Raw genomic sequence first — 13,019 nt, forward strand, 5'->3', positions numbered from 1 at the left:
CAGTGCCAGGCCCCCTGTGCCATGGAACGAGATGTACTGTCCCTGCTCCCTTCCTCTTCTGTTTGTGGGATGTCCTACTTGCTTGGGATGTTGCCATTCTCAATAAATTGCAGAGAACATTCCCAACGTCTTAGTGTCTTTGCTTTGGAAGCTCCTTCCGGGCAAGGTGGTTTTTGCTGTTGGAGGAGCATCGTGGTGGGAAGGGGTGGGTTGTTTTGCTCAGTGTGTCGTGACTGAGCTTTAAGGCAACTGAGGGGTGTATGGAGAGAGTCAGGCAGGTGTCCAAGCATGGGTGATGCCTCTTGCCTCTCCTCCACGAGTGTCTGAAAGCAGGAGCCATGTCGGGAATGGGGGTTCTGGAAGTTCCACTCAAACCTCGTGCCGCAGCGCAGGTGGGTCTGGGGAACTGTCCCAGTGTTCACTGCTTGGCCCCTGGACCAACCAAGCGGGTTGAGCACCTGCACCTGACAGTCCCTGCTCATCATCTGCCAGTGGAGCAGGCTTTGGGACATGGCAGGTGAAGGAGAAGGCTGTGGCCTTGTGGGCAGAGGTGGAGAGCAGATTTGCAGCTACGTGGAAGCAGGACATGGTCACTGGCCAAGCGGCTGGTGCACACTAGGCTTGGCTGGGCAGGGCACACAGCTCAGCACCCTGTGAGCACCAGGGGTGCTTAAGAACCATGGGCTCATCCTGCCCTTCACTGCCCAGCAGTGGGAGCAGGGATGGCAGGAGGTATCCTGGACCTTGGGGGCCAGGTACACGTTGGGTCCCTGGAAAAGACGGAGAAGATCCCCAGGGTGTTCTCTGTACTTGGAGATCAAGTGGAAGAGCTCTGGTCTAGGTTGAAGAGAGCAACTGGGAGAAGAAAGTTGGTGTTTGATGTGTGCTTCAGGTCCCCCACCACAAGAAGAGATCAAAGAGACAGAAACCGCTTTCAGTTGTGGCTGAAACGTCCCACAACAACCTGTTGAGAGCTGCCGGTGTCCCCGTGGCAGGTCAGGAAGCTGCAGACGTTGGAAGAGGTCCAGGCAAGGCAGCAGGAAAGGAGAGAATCATGGAATGGTTTGGGTGGGAAGGAACCTTCAAGATCATCTAGATCCAACCCCTCTGCATGGGCAGGGACACCTCCCACCAGCCCAGGTTGCTCCAAGCTCCATTCAAGCTGCCCTTGAGCACTTCCAGGGATGGGGCAGCCACAGCTTCTCAGGGCAACCTATTCCAGGGTCTCCCCACCCTCCCAGGGGAGAACTTCCTCCTCATGTCTAATCTAAATCTCTCCTTCTCCAGTTTGAAGACATTACTCCTCATTCTATCACTACACACCGGGGTTTGGCCAGGGGCAAGAGTCGCCTGGTTTTGTTCTCCATCTTAAGCCTGTGCTCAGTCCCAGCTTCCCAGTGGGGAGCCTGGTGCCAGGAAGCAACATCTCTCCACTGCCAAGTCTCCTCTGGAATGTCTCTACACTGGGAGACTGGCACATCCCTGTGTCACCTTCTGGTCTGCAGGGAATGGTCCTGCTGTAGAGATGTCGTGGTGTAGAGCTGTCCTGGTGGAGAGTTTTCTGTGGAGAGTTGTCTTTGTCTCCCCAGAGCTGCCAGCCTTGCAGCTGGAGCTGTTGGGACACCCTCGTGGGGCTGCCAGGACCTCTGTGCTGGGGGAGCTGCAGAGCTGCAGCCTGGCTTGGGCTCCATCTGCACCTTCTGCAGCGCTGACACTTTTGCTGGTGCTGATGCTTTGCTGCCCCAGCTCCTTGTGCAAGAGATCTGAAGGAGCGTCTGGAGCCCGGGCTGGGGATGGAGCCTCAGCTGGAGGAGGCTGCAGTGACTCTGGGGTTGGTGTAATCTTCACATCTTGTCTGAAGACGTCAGCGTGACTCAATGTGGGCGTCTTATCTGTAGGTGCAGAGTGTGGTCAGCATCCAGGCATCTGGCTGACTTGGCAGATCTTCCCCCTCGTTATGGAGCCGCCACGTGGGATGTTAGAACTGAGTCCCTCTGCCTGCCCAGAAAGGCATCTCTAGGCATTGGGCAGCCTGGGGGAGGCTGTGAGAAGAGACAAAGTCCCTCCCTGGCTTTCCTGTAGACCCTCCTCAGGTGCTGGAAGGCCACTACGAGGTGTCCGTGGAGCCTTCTCCTCTCCAGGCTGAGCAGCCTCAACTCTCTCAGCCCGTCTTCGTAGGAGAGCTGCTCCAGCCCTCTGAGCATCTTCGTGGTCCCCTCTGGACTTGCTCCAAAAGGTCTATTTCCTTCCTGTGTTGGGGGCTCCAGAACTGGACACAGCACTCCAGGTGGGGTCTCAACAGAGTGGAGTAGAGGGGCCAAATCCCCTCCCTCGACTCTCCTTCTTGGCAGATGCTCTTCCTTCCAGCTGCCTTAGAAAGGGAAAGTGTCCCCTGCCTGCTGTAGGGACAGCTGCCTGTTCTCCAGCTGCAGCTCCGAGAGGGCAGGCCACACACATCTGGATAACCCTCGGCCAGCTGTGACTTTTGTCCCTCAGGGGCAGGATAACCCTCATCCAACCATGACTTGTGTCCCTCAAGGGTTATGTTCTCCACCCCTCTACGCCCTGTTCCAGTATGAGCTGTGGTGTCCAGCAGCCTCCCTCTCAGTGACAGACACCGAGGTTTCTGTCTTTGATGCCTCTGGTGGCTTCTGCAAGTGATTCTCTGGGCGGGTTTTTCAGAGTCTTTGAAGTGCTGCTGCCTGCAGGCTGGCGACACCTGGTCCTAATTTCAAACAACTTTCGGTTGCACAAGTGCTGTTGGTGATTGTGAAAACTTAAACTCACGTGTTTATTCCACTCTGGAATCTTATATGAAGTATATTATTTAGCTTTTGAAATGCTTTGAAGGCTTTAAATTGTGTTTCCCTTGACATCTATTGATAATTTTAAGGAACTCAAAAGTAGGAAAATATTGTGGGGTCTTTATTTCCTTAAATTTCATACATGTAACTAAAATGTGCATTTGATCAATGAGACCTGGAAGAGGTCTGCAAGATATCTCTCAGGTGCACCTCCTACTTCATACCCAGCTAGATTGTGTAAGAAAGTAGACTTTGTTAATTTCTAATTTGAAACAGCAACTGTTGCCCTAAAAATACATTTTCTATAGCAAATTTTGTCAGCACCGCTTCTCCCTCCCACCCCAACTTTGCTGTGCTCAGATCTGCCACGCAGCACTTTCACTGCTGTTCCATCAAAAAGCTTCAGAGCTTCTTCTACCTTCTAGTTGCCCCTTATTTCTAACTGATCACGCATATTCAACTCAGAATGATCATTTGCCTATCAACTGCAGTAAAAGTTATTTTAACAAGTTACTGTTTTCCCTGCCTGAATTTCTCTGTCTTCAGTCATACAGGCACACAGTCATGAGGGTTGGAAGTGACCTCTGAAGACCATCTAGTCCAACTCCCCTGCTAGAGCAGGGCCACTCTACAGCAGATCTCACAGAACCATGTTCAGATGGTTTGGGAATGTCAGCAGAAAGGGAGACTCCACAACCTCTCTGGGCAGCCTGTCCACCCTCTGTCACCCTCACAGTAAAGAAGATTTTCCTTATGTTTAGGTTGACCCTCCTGTGCTCCAGTTTGTGCCCCTTGCCCCTGGACACTGCTAAAAAGAGCCTGGCCCTATCCTCCCAACACCACCTATAGACATTTATAAGCATTGATGAGACACCCTCCCCCTCAATCTCCTCCTCTCCAGGCTGAACAGCCCCAGCTCTCTCAACCTTTCCTCATAGGGCAGATCCTTTGGTCTCCTCATCATCTTGGTGGTCTTGTGCTGGACTCTCTCCAATAGCTCCTTATCCCTTATGCACTGGAGAGCCCATCCTGACCACCTCTGGTGCCTGAAGCATCCTTCCCTCCTCCACAGGTTCAGCAATCTCTGTGGCCATCAGAAAAGCACAAGGAAGGTTCTTGACCATCCCTGTTCTCCTGCTCATTCCACTCTGGTGCTCAGGGTCTCTGTACCTGGTTGTCTCCCACTCTGGGCAACACATTTTGCAGGAAAATGCCTTAGAAGAAGACACTCCCAGCCCAACAGATGCTCTTAGGAGAGGAACTAAGCCCCTCCTTTCCGGATAAAAAAGAACTGCTGACCATTGTTAAATGTTAATGTGTGGTATTTCTGCTCTGCTCTGGGAAACTGCCTCTTGGAAAGCCACCAGCAACTTTCTGCTTAAGAAGGAGATTTAGGCTGTGCTTGGGGGGATTGTGAAAGTCTCCTTCTTGCTGGTTTTCACCAAAACGATTGCCTGACGTTGACATCAGGCAAAAGATCCAGATCCAGACAAACTGCAAACTCGTTAAGAAAAGGTAGGGAGGTGGCAGGAGGGAAGAACATGACTACATCACTGTAAAACATATTTTTCCAGATGCCATAAAGATATGGGAGTCCACTTACTCACTGAGCCCTGTTTCGATGTTCTTGCTCTTTTATTCTCTTCTGCATTGCAAAGCTTATTTCTGGGTGGAGTCAACAATTTGGCAAAAATCTGTTAACCGCACCACGCTGATGAAGACAGTAAATTTGTTTCCTCTTCACGCCCTTGTCAACCCAGCCCACCTCCAGAAATGGATAAAAGGGAATGCCTGGAGCTGTGGAGCCAGAGAAGACTGGGCACACTTCTCTCTGCACTCAGCCCTGGCAGCTCTGCTCTGTGGGTCTTTCTGCTTCCGTCAACTCTGCTCGGAACAAGCCACCATGTCTCGCCAGTCAATCTGCAGAAGCTTTGGAGGTGGAAGCAAAAGGGGATACAGCTCTTGCTCTGCCATCGCTGGTGGCTTTGGAGGAAGTGGGGCCAGAAGCAGGATCAGCTATAGCTCCTTCTCCACATCCAGGGGAGTTGGAGGCAGTGGACGTTGTGGAGGTTTTAGCAGCAGGAGCCTCCATAACATGGGTGGCAGCGGAAGGATTTCCATGGGTGGTTCTTATGGTGGTGGATATGGACATAGAACTGGTGGCTTTGGTGTTGGCTATGGAGGAGGATTTGGCAGCATTGGAGGAGGTGTCATTGGTGGAGGAGTAGGCTGCTTTGGTGGTCCTGTGAGAGGTGGTCCTGGGTTCCCTGGAGGCATCCAACCAGTGCAGGTTGACCCAACCCTCCTGCGGCCAGTCCGTGTCGATATTGATCCTCAGATCCAGCAAGTGAAGTGCCAGGAGAAGGAGCAGATCAAGACTCTTAACAACCAGTTTGCCTCTTTCATTGACAAGGTGAGAGGCTGGAACTGTGTTTGCTTGGGCATGGGGGCTTGGAGGAGCTTTTCTGTGCTGAGGAGAAGGAAATAGTGTCCCTCCCAGCTCAGGGTTGGCAGGTCTGTAATGCTGGCAGTGTTTTCATTGAGTTGTCCAAAGGTTATGGAAAAATTGTACATCCAAAGAGAAACCAAAGGACTCTCTCCAGGTTTGGATGATCCCAATTCTTCCTCAGTTTCTCTCTCTGGTGTTCTCCATGGAGTCAGACCAAAGTGGCTACAATTGACTCAGACATCCTGAGCATTTCCTTCAGTCTGTCATTTTTCAAGGACAGTTTCCTCTCCAGGAATTCTGAATGCAGGAATGAGTTTCCAGTTCATTCCTGGCTGTTCCTTATTCCAATTCAGGTAGAGATGAGTGTTCTTTAGACTTTCTGCACTGGGAGGACATAGCTTATAAATGTGTTTCACAGCTTTTGAAAATGTAAGAAATGAGCATTGAATATTTTCTCTATCTCAGAAGAGGAATGTTCTCTGATGCAGACACACAGGGGATTTTATTCACCAGAGGGCAAAAAATGATCGGAGACTTCTGCAAATCAATGTGAATTGAAATTTATAATTGGAAATGACAATCATCTGTAAATCTGGAGTGTAATCTTTCCAATAGGTAATTAAACCAAAGAGGAGAAGTGTAGCAGGAGAAAAGAGGACAAATTAAGGGATAACTGAAAATAGAAGAGAAAAAAGGAAAGCATATTCCTCTTGGAAAACTGGCTTTCAACTAACCATGGTCCGAAGGGAATTTGGGGAATGATTCCCTTGGCCTCCCTGCTGAGACCAAGGTTGGAGCAGGGTGAGGTCTTCATGAGGGACTATCTCACACCACATTTTGGGCTTGCAGGTCCGCTTCTTGGAGCAACAGAACAAGGTCCTCTCCACCAAGTGGGAGCTCCTCCAACAGCAAGGGCCTTCCGGGCCAAGGAAGAACCTTGATGTCATCTTTGAAAATTACATCCAGAACCTGAGGAGGAGGCTAGACTCTCTCCTGGGACAGAGGGGTCAGCTGGAGTCGGAGCTGCAGAACATGCGTCAGTACGTGGAGGATTACAAGTGCAAGTAAGTGTAGAGACAGACCAAGGAGAGGGGAGGCCTAGTGAGCCAGGCCAGATTGGAGATCTCCACAGTGTCTTCCCTCTGCTCTGGAGCTCTGTAGAAAGAGTACTCAGGCTGCCCAGGAGGGAAGTGGGGTCCCAGTGCTTGGCTGAGGAGCAGCCCAAGAGCCTCATCTTGTCTTGTCCCCCTAACAGGTATGAAGAAGAGATCAACAGGCGCACGGCTGCTGAGAATGAGTTTGTGGTGCTCAAGAAGGTGAGTCCCAGGGGCATGGGAGGAGCGTGTGGGGGAATAGGCTGCAAAGACTTGGAAGGAGGCAGCACCAAGAAGAATAGCTTCCAACAGGATGTGTTGGCTGCCAACAGCTCTTCTGGAATGGGGTGAAGCTGTTGTTTCTCTGTGTCGTCTCTCCTTTAGGATGTGGACTGTGCCTACATGACTAAAGTAGAGTTGGAAGCCAAGGTGGGAGCTCTGACGGACGAAATCAACTTCCTGAGGTGCATGTACGAGGAGGTAAGAGCTATCCTGGGCTGGCTGGAGGTGCCATGAGGCAGGTGGTGGGCAAAGACACTGAAGTTGTCCTGGGTGACCCTGTGGGTTTGGTGTGGAGAGGCTGCTTGGAGTTGCTGCTCTTGGCTGCCCTGCTGAGAGGGTGAGGAGGACTTGGGTGTTGGTTGCAGGAACTGGCCCAGATGCAGACGATCAGCCGGGACCTGTCTGTGGTGGTGTCCATGGACAACAACCGCCACCTGGACCTGGACAGCATCATCGAGGAGGTCAGGCGCCAGTACGAGCAGATCGCCCAGAACAGCAGAGCTGAAGCTGAGGCTTGGTACCAGAGCAGGGTGAGTTGGGGAGTGCTCAAGGTGCTTGGACAGTCTGTGCTGTTGGCTGCCTCCCTGGCCATGGAGAAGGAGCTGTCTGAGTGACACTGATGGGTTGCTTTGTGTCTGTGTGGTCAGTATGAAGAGCTGCAGAGCACTGCTGGCAGGCATGGGGACAACCTCCGCAACACCAAGATAGAGATCCAGGAGCTGACCAGGAATGTCCAGAGGCTGCGGGCTGAGATTGAGAACGTGAAGAAGCAGGTAGGGGCTCCTCAGCACCTTGTTGGGTGGTAACATTGAGCTGTGTCCCAGCTGAGCTGGGTGGTGTGCCAGGGGAAGGGTGAGGGGAACGCAGTCATTGGAACTCAGGTCCTTTGGATGAGGTGGATGGTTCCTGCCTGTTGTCCATCCATTTTGTGCTCCAGGCACTGCTCCGGTGGAGGATGTGCAGAAGGGACCCAAGCAACAGCTTTTCTTTTTCTCAGAACCAGCAGCTGCAGGCAGCTATTGCTGAGGCCGAGGAGCGGGGTGAGATGGCCCTGAAAGATGCCAGGAGGAAGCTGGAGGAGCTGGAATGTGCCCTGAGCAAGGACAAGGAGGAGCTGGCTCGCTTGCTGAAGGAGTACCAGGAGCTGCTGAACATCAAGATTGCTCTGGATGTTGAGATCGCCATGTACAGGAAGCTGCTGGAAGGGGAGGAGAACAGGTGAGACCTTCTGCCATGACATGTTCTGGTTTTGGGACTGACCGAGGTCTAATTATCTCTTACAACCCATTCAACATTTGAATCTGACTTACTTTCATTTTTTGGCCAGTTTTTTAAGCCTGAAAATAGAAATAAGGTGCAAACAGAGAATATTTCTGAGTGGTTTTGAGTGATGTTGAATAAAACAGGTTAAAGGAGTACTTGGGAAATTGCAGAGAATTGAACTGCTTTCCATTCTGCTAATTATGTTCCTTTCCCTATGCAGGCTCTGTGGAGAGAACCCATCCAACGTGAATGTCTGTAAGTATCTGGACATGGTCCTGTCTGCAGAATGGCTTTCTCTCTGGGTTTTGAGGGGTTCCCAGGTTGTGTCTTGGCCTACACTCAGCCTCTCCTTCTCTTGCAGCTGTGGTGGGCAGAACCACTGTTGCTGGTGGCAGAGCTGGTGGCTTTGGAGGCAGCAGTGGCCTGGGAGGAGGAGTGTGTGCAGTGGGAGGAGGAAGCATCATTGGAGGCAGCTGTGGCATGGGAGGAGGAATCCTCAGTGGCTGCTTCTCTTCTGGAAGTGGAAGAATCTGCAGCTCTGGAGGTGGCAACTTCATGGCATCAGGTGGATCCTCCTCAGTGAGGAGATGTGTCACAACCACAACTGTCAAATCTTCAGGTGTAAAATACTGAGCCCTGCCCCCAGTCCCTCCAAGGAAAGAAGCACCTTCTCCTGGCTCCAGAAGCAGCACAGCCCCTTCCATCCAGCAAAGAAATGAACAGTTTCCTCTGTAGTTCCCAGCCTCCCTCCATCATCCTGCTCACAGGGAGATCTGCAGCCAAGCACCATCCTGCTGGCAGAGCCTGGCTCCTCTCTGAGCTCCATCAGTCTCCAGGGATGAAAGATCTCCCTGTTTTTGTGGGAACCAGGGACTGCAGAGCTCATCATCTTGCTGCTGCCCAGGCTGCTGCGCTGGCTGAGCAGGAGCTTGTATAAAACTGCTCTTTCCTTTAACTTTTCAAGGTCTCTTTTTCAGCACTGCAGGTCCTGCATGTTGCCCACGTGCTTGTTTCAGCTCTATCAGCAATTCATGTAAGCAGAAGAAATGTGATAATGCCTCATTGTCAGGTCTTGGGGTGAGAAGCAGGTCTCTGAAGATGTCCACCTTCCCTTGGTGGAGTAATTTGGCAGCTTTAATATTTTATAGAATCTTTTCTATCTTCTCCTTCACACCTGACATCTGTATGGCCTTATTGCAAACCTTCTGCTGTGGGAACCCTGCTGCATTGGTGGCTTTCTCCCAGCAACCCTTTCCTCCACATTCTTTCATTACCAATAAACTGCAGATAGATGAAGAGATTTCTGTGTGTCATCACTTCTCCAGGGGAGACCGAACATACTTTGTCCTCTGCTGTGAGGAACAGCCAAGCCTATGGCGCTCTGCCCCATGGTGCAAATCACCATGAACTGCCCACCTGGGGTGAGGAGGTGGAGGATGGCCCTCCTCTCTCCTCTTAGGAAGTATTATCTTGCTCTTCCAAGGTAGATTCCCTATGTCTCTGTGAGGTGGGAAAGCCATGAAGTGGAGGGATTGTCCTCACTGCAAGCATTGCAGGAGGAAATGTCCAGCCCTCCGCTGATGGGCACCTCAGGAGGGAGGCAGGACAGGCCACCAGTGGGGACATTGTGGTGGGAACATAGCAAGGAATGGTGGCAGTTGGTCTGCCATGATCTGGATGTGGTGGTTTGACCATGGTGACCTGAACAAAGCAGTTGTGGCATTTGGATTGGGCGGTTTGAACATGGCCATTGGGGTCTAGCAGTTGGACTTGGTGGATTGAAGACGATCATTAGAATGGGGTGGTCTGAACAGGGCCATGGGGAGGGTCTAGGACAACTCTCTGCCACCAGTTCTCTGCTGGGACATCTCTACACCTGGATGTTTCAGTGCTGGGACATCTCCAGGACAACTCTCTGCGGACTGGCAGGTGACACAGGGCTGTGCCTGTGTCCTGGTGTAGAGATGTCTCACAGCAAAGATGTCCTGGCAGAGAGCTGGTGGTGGAAAGTTCCTGCCATGGGAACGTGACAGTTGGACTGGGGCATTTTGACCACTGCCCTTGGACACAGCCAGGGATGTGGGAATTACTGGAGTAGCTCTCATCTCAAGAGGACATGATGCCGAGCATGAGGTGGCTTGGTCCTGATGGTGCCTGGAGCTCCCACCCAGGAGCCCTGGAGGCCTCCACGGGGTAGGACACCAGCGACAGCTCTGCAGCTAATGCACCCATATAGAGTGGTTGTCCTCCAGCCTGGGCTGGCAGGAGGGCAAGCAGCACCATCTACCTGGCAAGCAGGGCTCTTACCTGGGCACCAGCACCTCACACGTGAGCAGTGGGAAGGCCTGGAGATGCTGTGGGGACACAAATTACTCCTGAAAAAAAAGCAGCATGGAAGTATGAGACACATCCCCAAACCTGCTATTATAGCTCCAGATGGCCCAGCCAGGTTAGTCACTAACCCTCACTAAATAACAGCCCATTGCAACCAAATTAATTTGATTAATGCTTGGCTGGATTCTTCTCCAGCCCTGGGAAGAGTGAGAACCAGAGCAGTGTGTGAATCAGCCCTGACTGTATCAGTGGGGGTGTCAGCCCGGGCAGCCTTGGAGTCTGTCAGAGAAAAGTAGGGAAATGGAGAAGATCTGGATTGTAGAGTCTTGGCTGCCCAAACGGACAAAAGGAAGAAATAACAGTTCATAGAATCATGGAATGGTTTGGGTTGGAAGGGATCTTAAAGATCATCCAGTTCAACACCCCTGCCATGGGTAGGGACACCTCCCACCAGCCCAGGCTGCTCCCAGCCCCATCCAACCTGCCCTTCAACACTGCCAGGGACAGGGCAGCCACAGCTTCCCTGGGCAGCCTGGGCCAGGGTCTCCCTACCACTCACAAGGAAGAATTTCCTCCTCATGTCCAACCTCAATCTCCTCTCCTCCAGTTTTAATCTGTTAGCCCTTGTCCTCTCACTCCCTGTGAGTGGACAGGACCCTCCCCAGCTTTTCTGGAGCCTCTTCAGGCACTGGAAGGTGCTCTAAGGTCTCCCTGAAGCCTTCTCCAGTTCCATTCTGGAGAACAATTTCTATCTGAAGTGGTTCTTATATGAACCAGTGTTACTTTCATCCAGCTTTTCATATTTTCCCCCAAATATTCTTTCAGCTGACACACTTGACTTCTTAATCTGATGCTTAGACCAGGGGACAACGTGTCTTATTATCTTGTTTGTATAAACAATGACTTTTCTGATTCAAAAATTCCTAGGTTGGGATGGGATAGACCCAAGAAGTCATCTCCTGCTTCCTCGTCCCAGTGAGGAGTCCAAGGAGCCTTGGAGTCTGTCAGAGAAAAGTAGGGAAATGGAGAAGATCTGGATTGTAGAGTCTTGGCTGCCCAAACGGACAAAAGGAAGAAATAACAGTTCATAGAATCATGGAATGGTTTGGGTTGGAAGGGATCTTAAAGATCATCCAGTTCAACACCCCTGCCATGGGTAGGGACACCTCCCACCAGCCCAGGCTGCTCCCAGCCCCATCCAACCTGCCCTTCAACACTGCCAGGGACAGGGCAGCCACAGCTTCCCTGGGCAGCCTGGGCCAGGGTCTCCCTACCACTCACAAGGAAGAATTTCCTCCTCATGTCCAACCTCAATCTCCTCTCCTCCAGTTTTAATCCGTTAGCCCTTGTCCTCTCACTCCCTGTGAGTGGACAGGACCCTCCCCAGCTTTTCTGGAGCCTCTTCAGGCACTGGAAGGTGCTCTAAGGTCTCCCTGAAGCCTTCTCCAGTTCCATTCTGGAGAACAATTTCTATCTGAAGTGGTTCTTATATGAACCAGTGTTACTTTCATCCAGCTTTTCATATTTTCCCCCAAATATTCTTTCAGCTGACACACTTGACTTCTTAATCTGATGCTTAGACCAGGGGACAACGTGTCTTATTATCTTGTTTGTATAAACAATGACTTTTCTGATTCAAAAATTCCTAGGTTGGGATGGGTTAGACCCAAGAAGTCATCTCCTGCTTCCTCGTCCCAGTGAGGAGTCCAAGGGCAGGTACAGAGCAAGATGGTGCAAAGTCCTAGAGTGTCTCTGGGGTCTTCCTTAGGAGGGAGGCAGAGGGTGAAGATCCCCCGTGTGCTGAAGCACAGGAAGCCAAAGCTGCAGGCTTCGTCCTGCAGGAAACCACAGGCTTTTTATGACTTCCCAGAGTTTTTCCTGGAGAGGGGCCAGGCTACAAGATGGAGGTGCCAGAGTTTATCTTCCTCATCTGCTGTGCTCATGAAAAATGGAATTATGTTAATTGCTCAGGTGCATCACGCTGGGATAGAAGGTGGTACCAGCCCCGTGGCTGGGCTGCCCTGCCTTTACTGCACAGGGCACTGTGCCAGCCCTGCTGCAACAGGAGCTCCAGATTTGCAGCAATGGGGCCTGTTTTGCTTAAAATGAGTGAATTTACTTGTGAAGCAGCCTCAGTGTGATCAAGCCATGAGAACTCTTCAAGACCTTTTGGTAGATCTGTTGCTATTTTGGACATAAAGGTTAAAAAGACTGAACAAATGTATTTTTGGTTGGTTTATAAGTTCTGTTTTCCTACAGAGGAGGACACATGCTCTCTGTGCTAATACCAAATCTGCCCCCAGGAGTCTCCTGTGGGCTCTGCTTAGGTGCTCATGAGAACCTGCTTGTGTTGTCAGATAATTTTTGGCTTGCAAAGATTGGAGGTCAAAGTGAGGTGGCAAATGCCTTGCTTCTAGTGTTGACCACGGAGTCTCCATCACTCAGTCCAAGTAATTTGGGGTTGTGAGGTACAGCCTGGGACTGCTGGTCCCTCCAGCCACCAGCTGGTCTCGTGCAAGACCACTGATGTCTAGATGCCCTGCAGCTCAGAGGACAGTTAGATCTGAGCTGGTGGGACTCAGAGCCATCAATCTTCCACCAAGTGTTGCTGAGGTGGAAGAGAAAGGAGACCTCACCACAACGAAGCCAAAAGCAAATGGGATGAGCTCTTCAGAGCCATCAGGGGAGCCAAAGAGGGGCTTGGCCATGCACTGAAGGGATATCATGACTTGCTGGGTGTGAAGATAGCCCTGGACATGGAGATCACGATGTGCAGGAAGCTGCTGGATGGAG

General features: G+C 51.4%; 1 protein-coding gene across 1 annotated transcript; it reads left to right on the forward strand.

The window, feature by feature from the left end:
* The first annotated feature begins 4,651 nt into the window (after nucleotides 1–4,651).
* LOC104395913 (keratin, type II cytoskeletal 6A-like) lies at nucleotides 4,652–8,525 on the forward strand. The gene is made up of 9 exons (XM_010005665.1): nucleotides 4,652–5,217; nucleotides 6,103–6,317; nucleotides 6,509–6,569; nucleotides 6,732–6,827; nucleotides 6,995–7,159; nucleotides 7,277–7,402; nucleotides 7,627–7,847; nucleotides 8,113–8,147; nucleotides 8,254–8,525. Exons 1-9 carry the CDS (start codon nucleotides 4,708–4,710, stop codon nucleotides 8,523–8,525), a joined length of 1,701 nt encoding a protein of 566 aa, XP_010003967.1. The 5' UTR covers nucleotides 4,652–4,707.
* Nucleotides 8,526–13,019: the final 4,494 nt, after the last annotated feature.

The sequence above is a fragment of the Chaetura pelagica genome, unplaced genomic scaffold (assembly GCF_000747805.2).
Source record: "Chaetura pelagica isolate M959 unplaced genomic scaffold, ChaPel_1.0 scaffold861, whole genome shotgun sequence".
In the NCBI taxonomy this organism is placed as follows: domain Eukaryota; kingdom Metazoa; phylum Chordata; class Aves; order Apodiformes; family Apodidae; genus Chaetura; species Chaetura pelagica.

Bases quoted from the DNA above. Each gene is read 5' to 3' on its own strand.
- LOC104395913 (XM_010005665.1), top strand. From the start codon at position 4,708: ATGTCTCGCCAGTCAATCTGCAGAAGCTTTGGAGGTGGAAGCAAAAGG. The intron at 5,218-6,102 runs GTGAGAGGCTGG...TTGGGCTTGCAG, and splicing joins TTGCCTCTTTCATTGACAAG to GTCCGCTTCTTGGAGCAACA. The intron at 7,403-7,626 runs GTAGGGGCTCCT...TCTTTTTCTCAG, and splicing joins TTGAGAACGTGAAGAAGCAG to AACCAGCAGCTGCAGGCAGC.